The 11145-nt window shown below is 43.4% G+C and overlaps 1 protein-coding gene across 3 annotated transcripts in view; it reads left to right on the forward strand.

The window, feature by feature from the left end:
• The window catches only part of COMMD10 (COMM domain containing 10), a 240622-nt gene extending 231741 nt beyond the window's left edge, over positions 1-8881 (forward strand). For all 3 annotated transcript variants that reach the window (XM_029055690.1, XM_039910832.1, XM_029055692.2), the window contains 2 exons: positions 6883-6942; positions 7677-8881. In XM_029055690.1, coding sequence (XP_028911523.1) covers positions 6883-6929 — 47 coding nt within the window. In that variant the 3' untranslated portion in view covers positions 6930-6942; positions 7677-8881. The remainder of the gene's footprint in view (positions 1-6882; positions 6943-7676) is intronic.
• Positions 8882-11145: the final 2264 nt, after the last annotated feature.

Here is an 11145-nt window from a genome sequence, read left to right on the forward strand (position 1 = left end):
GATTGAACAACCCCTCTCTCCGCTGCTACCCACCTGGCTAGCGTGTTTGCTGCTGTTCCTGCTGTTGTTGCAGCTCTCCCTCTTCATTCTTCTCAAGCGAATCTCCTTCTTCCGTGCCTCGTCTCTCCGGCCTCCCGACAACTTGCTCACACCATTCCTCCTGCCTGAGACTCCCACTCCATCTTTAAAGCCCTTCTGAAATCTATTCTCTTCCAGGAGGCCCCTTCCTTCCAATGGCCCAAATTTGGCACCCCGGACTTCCCTGCTCCTCATCCTCCAGCCAGCACGTGCCTGACTCCTCCCCAGACCCATCCTTAGAGCATCCTTACACCGTGTGGTACACTTGGGGGGGGTCACAGATTCCAACTACCTGTTGTCTAATGATCGACTCTCCCCCTACCGCCACCTGTTTCTGCTTCTCCTGCCGATACCCCTTACCCAGAGGAATGCGCTTGAGGCAAAGGAAAGAAACGTCATCTGGAATCAGGGTCCCATCTAAAGGTTCATTTCCCTCCTTTCCAGCCGGAGGGATCTTCTTTCTCCTCAGAGCCCTGAGAGCTGCTGATGATGATATTCCCCCTCCCACAGCGCTTAGGTCCTCATCGTTACATTCTGCCCCTTCCCGTCTCTGTAATTTGTTTTAGTGTCTGTCCCTCCTCTAGACTGTAAGCTCCTATGGGCAGGGATCCCATCTACCAACTCTATTGTATAGTACTCTTCCAAGCGCTTAGCGTAGTGCTCTGCACACAATAAGCACTCAATAAATACCACTGACTGACTGAATGATGGAGAATGATGGGCCTGAAAGTCTCACCTGCAAACTTTTTTTTTATATTTATTAAGCACTTACTATGTGCTAGGCACCATACTAAGGATTGGGGTAGATACAAGCTAATCAGGTTGGACACCGTCCCTGTCCCACATAGCGCTCACAGACTTAATCCCTATTTTACAGATGAGGTAACTGAGACACAGAGAAGTGAAGTGACTTGTCCAAGGTCACCCAGCAGACAAGTGACAGAGCCGGGATTTGAACCTAGATCTTTCTGACTCCCAGGCCCGTGCTCTATCCACTAGACCATGCTGCTTTTCTGTTTTAGCTCTTCGGTTCCACTATCCAGAACATGCCTGTTTGGGTTTGTTTTTTTAAAATGGTATTTGTTAAGTGCTTACTGTATGCTGAAGCAGCATGGCCTAGTGGAAGGAGCACAGGCCTGGGAGCCATAGAACCTGGGTTCTAATTCCGGCTCTGCCACGTGTCCGTTTGCGTGACCTTGGGCAAGTCACTCAGTTCTCCGCCTCAGTTACCTCATCTGCAAAATGGTGATTAAATCCTTCTCCCTCCGATTTTGACTGTGAGCCCTTTGCGGGACAGTGACTGTGTCCAACCTGAATATCTTTTATCTACCAGCCCAGCGCTTAAAACAGTGCTCGACATGTAATAGCTTAACAAATGCCAATACAAAAAAGGACTGTACTAAGCACTGGAGTAGATTCAAGATACTCAGGTTAGATACAGTCCCTGTCTCACAGGGTACTCACAGTCTAAGTGGGAGGCAGAACAGGTCTTTAATCTCCACTTTACAGATGAGGAAACAGGGGTAAGATTACTTTCTAGTTTTAGTCACCCGGCCTCGTCTTACAAGGCTTCTAAATAGTTTTAATAACTAGCTAGTTTACAACAGTTGTCACAGAAATGACCCCGTTGGCTCCTTTCTGCTTGGGCTGCTCCTGTTCCCAAGGTCACAGGCAGTGGCTCAGAAATAGCAGCCCATGTGACTCACCCCTCAAATTCCAGCTAGGGGTGGCCTACAGAGTCATACATCTTGACCCTAGGGAGGTGAGAATTATGGTGAGGGCTAGCAAACATTAGAATGAACATTGAAAATAAACCCCCTAGTTCTCATATTCCTGTGGACTGTTATTTTCCCCTATGCCAGTTCCATAATCTCTATGACAGTGATAGGCCAAATGGCTGGTGAGAATTTTGTGGACCAGTAGAATTTGTTTGCCAGCCTCATGATTTCTTGAACTCTATTACCCTAGCTGGGATAAACGCTTCCTCCACAGAGGCCAAGAGGAAAGTACATCCAAAATCAGTGGGGCGGGGGAGAAGAGTGTATTTTCTTCCACTATGTAGTTTACTTAATCCCCAATTCTCTTCCCCTTTCTCTCCTTAAAGAAGGATGCCTCAGCACAGCATTGAAGGCTGGAAGGTTAATCCTCCCTTTTATTGAGGCGACAAGGATGTCCTAGCTGAACATATTAATGGTCAAAAGGGAAGAGAGCCTCTCTGAACAGGGAGTGATTTGTAGTTTTTCATCTGTTTTGTTCTGATAATATTCCTCTTATTTTTAGGTCTGTTAGGTTCTGCTGGAAATTGGGAAAGAAAAAAAGTTACCCAGCCCTTTTCTCCTGTCGGAGGAATATTGGGTGGGGAGTTGCTCTTTGGAGGTTTTATTGAAATCTACTCTAGAATTTCAGATAGATTGTTGGAGGGGACAAATGCCTCAGGGCATGAAGATCAGGCAAAAAAACCGTGGTGAAAGCCTGTCTTCATGCCATCCAAAGGGAGGGGCAACAACATGCAAAGCGATAGTACTCTGATTTTAACACTTCATAAAAAAACACCTCCCTCCATGTGGAGTAAATGCTGTCTTCAACTGGGGTGACTAGGGAAGGGCAAATGAACCAATTATCCGCATTAATAGTCACCCATAAGGGAACTAAATGATGTGTATTGACAAGCTCAACTCGGAATGAATTTCCATTTAAAGTTTATGTCTTTACCGCACTCTTTTCTTACCATGCATAGTGAGAGTTGGAAAAATCTATGAAGAAATAACAATTTAGAGTAATTTAATTCTAACGTGATTATTCTGTAGGCGACCAAGAGGCAGATGATTGACATTCATGGAAATAAAAATGAAATGAAATTGGATACCCTGATGAACATCATATAAGCTGGGACTTCTCTTTTACCTTCCCGTTTTCCATATTTATTGGAGTCAGAGGACCTGGGTTCTAATTCTGGCTTTGCCATGTGTCTGCTGTGTGACCTTGGTTAAGCCACTTAACTTCTCTGTTCATCAGTTACCTCATCTGTAAAATGGGGATTAAATCCTATACTCCCTTTGACTTAGACTCTGAGCCCCATGTGGGACAGGGACTGTGTCCAACCTGATTAACTTGTATCTACCCCAGCACTTAGAACAGTGCTTGACACATAGTAAGCGCTTAACAAGTACCATAAGAATAACTATGATTATATGCATTTTTTTGATTTTTCATGGGGAGAAGGAAGATGTCGAAACTGAAATCACCTACCCTTCTGACTACAAATCACTGTGTAAGTGCTTACTATGTTCCAAGCGCTGTACTAAGCGCTGAAGTAGATACAACATAGGCAGATTGGACATTGTCCCTGTCCTATATGGGCCTCAAAGTCCAAGAGGGAGGGAGAACAGGCATTTCATTCCCATTTGACAGGTGAGGAAGCTGACGCACAGAGAAATTACCCAAGGTCACATAGACAAGCAGCAAGATTGGGATTTGAACCCAGGTCTTCTGACTCCCAGGCTCATGCTTTTTCCACTAGTCCACAGTGCTTCTTAACGGATAATCGTGCATATTTCCCTTCATGAAAATGTCATTTCTTCTGAATTCCACATTACTTTATGCCCTTTTAGATTTTGGTCAGCATTTTATGTTCTTTGAAAAGCTTTTAACATCTAGCTAGAGCCACCAGAACTTACTTTCCATTGAAATAGAGATGGGCTCTGCCCCGACAGTATTCCACCATCCTAGTGTCGACAGTCAAGATTTCTTCCTGCTGGGGCTAGATCTCTGACCGAAGATCCCCTTAGGCTGTTCTGTGAGGCAGACGGGCTCAGCAGGGAATCCTGAAGTATAGCTGGCTGATATGGTCAACAAAGACCTCAGCAGCTACCAAGTTCTTAATTCTGGGTCACGGCACAAAATGGTAGAGCATCGGCACTGTGCTGTGGTCACTTGGGCGGTAGCAATAATGATACTTATGGTAGCTGATAATAATAATAATTGTGGTATTGGTTAAGCGCTTACTCTGTGCCAGGCACTGTTCTAAGCGCCGGGGTGGGTACGTGCAAATCGGGTTGGACACGGACCCTGTCCCACGTGGGGTTCACAGTCTTAATCCCCATTTTACAAATGAGATAACTGAAGTGCAGAGAAGTGAAGTGACTTGCCCAAGGTCACACAGCAGACAAGTGGAGGAGCCCACATGGGGCTCAGTGTAAGTCCGAGGGGGGTGTTAACGGGAAGAAAGTGGGGGAACGACAGGACTGCGATGGACGGCAGGGGAAACCCAAGGGAGAAGGGCTAGGGAGGGAACCGAGTGCTTAGTACAGTGCTCTGGACATAGTAAGTGCTCAATAAATACCACCGAATGATTGAACCCTCAGAAGCTGAAGGACCAGAGAAGGGACAGGAAGTCTCGGGGGTGAAGGGTAGCATGAAGGGATAGAAAAGGGGAGATTCATTCATTCATTCAATTGTATTTATTGAGCGCTTACAGACTCAGACCTAAAAGGGTACTGCCTGTAAAAAAAACAACAACTCTGTGGGTCATTTGCAACACGCACTCGTATTCCACGCCTCAGTGGGAATATGATCAACAAGGACAAGAGAATTTGAGTGGCATTGTGCAAGCCACTAGCGTAGGTTCTTGGCCGTTTTAAATAGGGAACACGTCTGCTAATTCTGCTGTACTATACTCTCCCGTAGTGCTTAGTACAGTGGTCTGCACATAGTAAGCGCTCAATAAATACCATTGATTGATTGGTCCAAAGCTTTATATCATTATTCACGATTCTCTCCCAGAAGCAGAGACATGTCTAAATATATGAGAAACACAGATTTCGCCCTCTCTCCGCTTTTTTAATCCCACTGTCCTATAAGTGATAGTTATCCACCTTATGCATCTGAAATCATTTCACTACAGAGTCATTCTTTTTAAAAATTTCCCTCTCGGTGTGCTTGTCTTGTCTCTACTATATATATTTTAGATGGCTATCTGGAGATCACGTTGATGTCATTTAATCAGTTTAAAATGTACATTTTTGGAGGATATGTCTAGTCTGAATAGAAACCAGTTCAACACCAACTGTTTGAGGAACTTGAAAGTATTTGATGAAAGTGAAGATTAAAATATACTGACTCGTTTTAGGAAACGTGTAGTCTTCAGGTTAGAGGGGGCCTTAAAAGGAGGCTTTTCAGCCTCCTCTGCCACATGAGAAAGATAACCAACTTCCCCAAGGGAACCAGAATCTTTTATGGTTTTCATAAATGAAATTATATCAATGTAGGGTAGAATGCTGAACCTGGACAGGTAAGTTTGGACCTTCCTTAGTGGAGTTTTTTCTGTCGAGTAATATTTTAGTCAGAGTACTGGTAGGCACTGTGGGAAACTGTCATTCTGATGCATTAGCATGATTGGAAATTCAGTTGATGTTAACATCAAGGGAATAATCAAGTCATCCCCTCCCCCCCACCAGAAAAAAATCCGAACCTAGAAGACTAGTAAGTAAAACAGGGTACAAGGCGTGAAATAAGGCAAGAAATCCAACCTGAAGCTGTATTTTCTGCCTTTTATGACTGTTCAACTCTTCAGATTTAGTTCTGTTGATGATGTGATGATGATGATAATGGTGATGTTGATGGTATTTGCTAAGCGCTTACTACGTGCCAAGCACTGTTCTAAGTGCTGGGATAGATAGAGGGTAATCAGGTTGTCCCATGTGGGGCTCACACTTTAATCACCATTTTACAGATGAGGTAACTGAGGCACAGAGAAGTTAAGTGACTTGCCTAAGGTCACACAGCAGACAAGTGGAGGAGCTGGGATTAGAACCCATGTCCTTTGGCTCCCAAGCCCATGCTCTTTCCACTAAGCCACGCTACTTCTCTAGATAAATCAGGTTCGACACAGTCCTCATCCCACATGGTGCATACAATCGAAGTCTGATGATTAGGATTAACATTTGCAAATGCCAACAGCATGCCAAGATTTATTCCATTTCAACAGTCTTTACATTCTCCCCTCAACACCATCTTTCACTGGGTTTCTTCCAGTCCCAAAAGGGCATCGCATCAAATCAAAATGTTTCGGACAGATTTGGTGAAAGAGTTAAAATCAGTGGTTCCCTGTTTCACAAAAGCAAGTAAAGTGGAGTGTTATTTAAAATTTAACCCTCTCTCCAGTACCGCTTACACCCACAGAATAATGAGCCAGCATCTGTTTTCTCAACAATGACTTCTGTCTGTTGTGTTTTGTGGGTCTTTGGGGGTTCAATTTTGGTAGTTTCGCCTTCCTTTGAAGCTGTTGTGTTAATTGTCAACTTTTGCTGAGTGTGTGCTTAAATGAATGTCGCAATCTCAGCATGTTAAGATCATAACAGTTAGATTAATGGTTGGAGGTATTAGCTCTGTGCTAGTGTATGGCTATATGAGTTCAATCAGATACGCTACCTCCAGTGTCTTGGTCTAATGGTATTTACTAGATCGCAGATGCACTGCTGAGAAAGAGGAAATATAATCTTACATATTATCTCTGACTTGGAAAAATAGAGATAATGAAATTGTTCTTTGGCTGGTATATATTTTAATATGCTTTGTGGAATCACCATGTAAACAGATGTCATTGCAGACTTGAACTCTGCTAAAGTGGAACGTTGGTGGGTGCATCACAGATATAATGATTTAGATTGAGTCAAGCAGGTAACATCCTTTTAAAAACCAATCACCGGGCAGGAATTGGGCATATATTGGGAAAGGCCCCCCCAAAAAAACACAATAAGAAAAGTTACCACGTGGGCATTAAACACCTTTTTTTCTTCCTTGCAGAAGCTGGAGAAAATTCTCATGGAATTCAGTCACAGGGAGCTGTTTGAGTTCTATAACAAGGTCTGTATTGTTTTTATAAGACTTTCTAATATATGACGTTTTCATAGCATTTCCTTCACATTGTAAATTCTTTTTTTAAAAAAAAAATAACCTGTTACGAAGCTGTGTACGCTCAACTGGCCTTGTAAACACCTTATGGTTCACAGTAGGAAACCTTGCCTCGATGAATAAAATTGAGCGAATGAAAGAAGGAAGAAAATGAAAATGGTTTTAATTAAAGCAATGGGATTGTTAATCCACATGTAAAGCATTAACTAAAGGACTATGGGTGTTCTTGGGTAAGGTAATGCCTTAGCTACGGTTATTTTTAAAATACTTCAATCTCAGGGCTCAAACTGGAAGTGGAACCTACCAGGAAGGTAGCAAGCCCCAGATATGCGAGGGGACTGCAGAAATGCGGCTTTCTCAAACCACTCCAAATCAATCCTTATTTCACCTTGTTACCATACAGTGGAATTGTGCAGTCAAACTATGGGGAAAATAATAACCAAAAAACCCAGCAATATTAACACACCTCGTTTCTTGAAAAATTGGAACATTTAAATTGTAGCGATGAATTCTAAGAGCTTCCTGGAAAAAATGAGAATATTCTTCAGTGGTAGATTTCTTTTTTTCTTATTACAATGTGACTACATTTAATATGAGGGATCGCCGCCGAGTTCTTCTGTTCCGTTTGTGTGTTTCTAAACAACTCTTCCTATGAATTCTCTTTTCTCCCGTTTTTTTGTAAATAGCTGGAGACTATACAAGCACAGCTGGATTCTCTTACGTGATGTTTTTGAAGACTGGTTTCTCCATCGCACTCCTGCCACCTCATTATTTTGTATTGAAGATAGATTGCCGAGCTGTGTTTGCTGAAGGATTCAAAGGTTTTCTTCCTATAAAATCATATGGCTTATCTCCTCTTAGACCTGTAACTTTAGCCAAGGGAGATCGTTGTTAAGAGTGCTAGGGTTCTAATTGACTTTCTCTTGTCTGAGCCAGCAGCTTTTGTAAGAATACTTTTATTTGCGGGAGGGAATGGTGACTAACGTATTGTTTTACAGTTCCTTTGCTGCATTATTGCCCAGATTGTTTCTTTCTGACATGCTTGATGCCAGCTTATGTGTTATTGTGGGACCAAGGATAAAATCTATAGTAATGAGTTAACCGAATGTAAACCTTTTAGGAGGCACATTAGAATAGAGATTTAGCACACACCTATCCCTCAGGTATTAACCCTGGTGCATAATGAGTATTACTTATGATTGGAAACGAATAGGAAAGAAAACAGAACCAGAAAATTCATGGAATTGGGGTTTGGGATTGTTTGACTTTTGCTTTTGAGATTTCGTGTCGGTTTTGATTTGTCTTTTTTTGCTAAGTTAGATAGCTGGGTATTCTCTCCAGGAGTATGTGCGCGTCTCTTTTTCTTAGGAATGAATATTTAGCATCATGCCCTTGGAGGTGGGATTACATCACTTTAAAAGGTGGGAACTGGAAGGTTGAATGACCTTGTGGAGCATTCCTAATCTAGCCATTGCTTTCTTTTTAGTTATGGTAATGCTCTGAGTCAATAAAATGTGCGAATCATTAGCACCAGGTGAACCAAAGTTCACAGCACCTGATGCTCTGTGAAAGCTTAATTGGCTTCTTTGTGCATATTTGTTTTCTGCCAGAGAATGGCAACATTAGTATGGTTCATAAAAAAAAAAAAAGCTTTCACTCTGAACAAATCTCAGGTGAAAAGAGATAGAAACTCAAGATGCAAACAGTGACTTTTTTTTTTTGCATAAGGGACCCAGCATACAACATTTTTCACTTTGTTTTTCAGAACAATTCTCTACAATTAATAACCTGGGCATTGACGTTGTCAGTATTCTTCACTGTGAGAGGTCTGTGGTTGTGGGTAATGTGAGTTTTGAGTGTCTCTAAAAATAAACTTCGAAAATCTGAAATCCGTGCCTGTGTATATCTGAGTGATGCTTGGATCGCTGTCTGTGTTCTCCACAGAGCACAACAGTCAACATCCCATTTTATTCACTTTTGCTTTAATCGTCTTGGTAAGAAAGACATTTAGAAGGCATTTATGTTAGCCAACCTTATCTAGTTGTTAGTCAACAATATTAATGCTGTAATGGAAGCAAGCTAATTATTGCATTAGTCATTTCAGGATTTTAACATTATTTCTGTTTTACAAACTAGTATGTGGATTAGAGTTGATTCATGCCAAAATATAATTTCTAATGAGAAGCTATTTTTTTTTAATTGCCGTAAATACTGACGGTCCACCGTGGAACCAGAGAGTCCCAAATATAGACCCAGCCTGGGGCTGGTGATTTTAGGGTTGCCCAAATCCCTAGAAATGATTTTATAGTTCCTACTGACATAGCCATTAAAACATATGCATGTCCAAAGCAGAACTCCTCACCTTCCCACCCAAACCCTGTCCTCCCTCTCTCTTTTCCATCACTGTAGGCAACACCACTATCCTCCCTGTCTCACAAGCCGGTAACCTCGGCATTAGTCTCAACTCATCTCTCTCATTCAGTGCACATATTCAGTCTTTCACCAAATCCTGTCGGTTGTACCTTCACAACACCGCTAAAATCCTCCCTTTCCTGTCCATCCAAACTGCTACTACGCTGATCTAAGCAGTTATCATATTCTGCCTTAACTACGGCATCAGCCTCCATCAGTCAATCGATGCCATCTATTGAGTGCTTACTGTGTACAGAGCACTGTACTATGTGCTCGAGAGAGTACAGTACAACTGGGTTGGTAGACCCTTTCCTTGTCCACAATGAGCTTACAGTCTCGAAGGGGAGACAGACATTCAAATAAATAAATTATGGACATGTACATAGGTGCTCTGGGGCTGAGGCAGGCTGAATATCAAGTGCCCAAATAATAATACTAATAATGTTAAGCACTTACTTTGTGCCCAGCACTCTTCTAAACACTGGGGAGGATACACGGTCCCATGTGAGGGTCTGAGTCTTAATCCCCATTTTACAGATGAGGTAATTGAGGCACAGAGAAGTTAAGTGACTTGCCCAAAGTCACACAGCAGACAGGTGGCGGAGCTGGGATTAGAACCCACATCCTCTGACTCCCAAGCCCGTGCTCTTGCCACTGGGCCCCGCTGCTTCCCCTTCCATACTTCCCCTATCCAAGTGCACAGGCGACGCAGAAGAGAGTTGAAGCCAGGGAAATGAGGGCTTAATCCTGGCAGGCCTCTTGGAGGAGATGTGATTTTAAGAAGGCTTTGAAGTTAGGGAGAGTGGCGGTCGGTCCTATATTGATGGGGAAGGAGCTCCAGACCTAAGGGCAGGAGTAGATACAAGGTAATCAGATTGTCCCACTTGGGGCTCACGGTCTTAATCCCCATTTTACAGATGAGGTAACTGAGGCACAGAGAAGTTAAGTGACTTGCCCAGAGTCACACAGTTGACAAGTGGCAGGGCGAGATTAGAACCCACGTCCTCTGACTCTTTCCACTGAGCCACTCTGCGTCTCTAAGCCATTCTGCTTATTGAGGTAAGGTAGGAGAGAGCAAGCTGATTGAATGCTTTAAAGCCAATGGTAAGGAGTTTCTGTATGATGTCAAGGAGAATGAGTAACCGTGGGAGGTACCTGAGGAGTGGGGAGACATAGACTGAATTGTTTTTAGACAAGTGATCTGGACAGCAGAGTGAAGTAAGGACTGGAGTGGGGAGAGAAAGGAGGTGGGGAGGTCAGGGTGGGATATGGTAAGTTCTTGGAGCAGCGTCCTAACAGTTGGCTAGTAGCAGTAGCTTCCCCGCTGACCTCCCTGCTTTCTGTCTGCTACTGCGCTGCTCCAAGAATTTACTATATCCCACCCTGACTACTACATCAGCCTCTTCGCTGACCTCCCCGCCACCTTTCTCCCCCACCTCCAGTCCACGTCGCCCCATTGCCTCAAAAATCTCAAGGACCTCCAGTGGGTGCCCATCCACCTTTTCCTCAAACAGCCTCTCCTTATCATTGGCTTTAAAGCACTCAATCAGCTTGCCCCCTCCTACCCTACCTCACCGGTTCCCTACTATAACCCAGTCCCTCAACACTCCACTCCTCTAATGCCAACCTACTCACTGAACCTCGATCTCATCTATCTCACCACCAACCCCTTGCCCACGTTCTCCCTCTGGCTTAGAACTCCCTCCCCCTTCACATCCAACAGATGATCATTACAATCCCATC

Source organism: Ornithorhynchus anatinus, chromosome X5 (genome assembly GCF_004115215.2).
Source record: "Ornithorhynchus anatinus isolate Pmale09 chromosome X5, mOrnAna1.pri.v4, whole genome shotgun sequence".
In the NCBI taxonomy this organism is placed as follows: Eukaryota; Metazoa; Chordata; class Mammalia; order Monotremata; family Ornithorhynchidae; genus Ornithorhynchus; species Ornithorhynchus anatinus.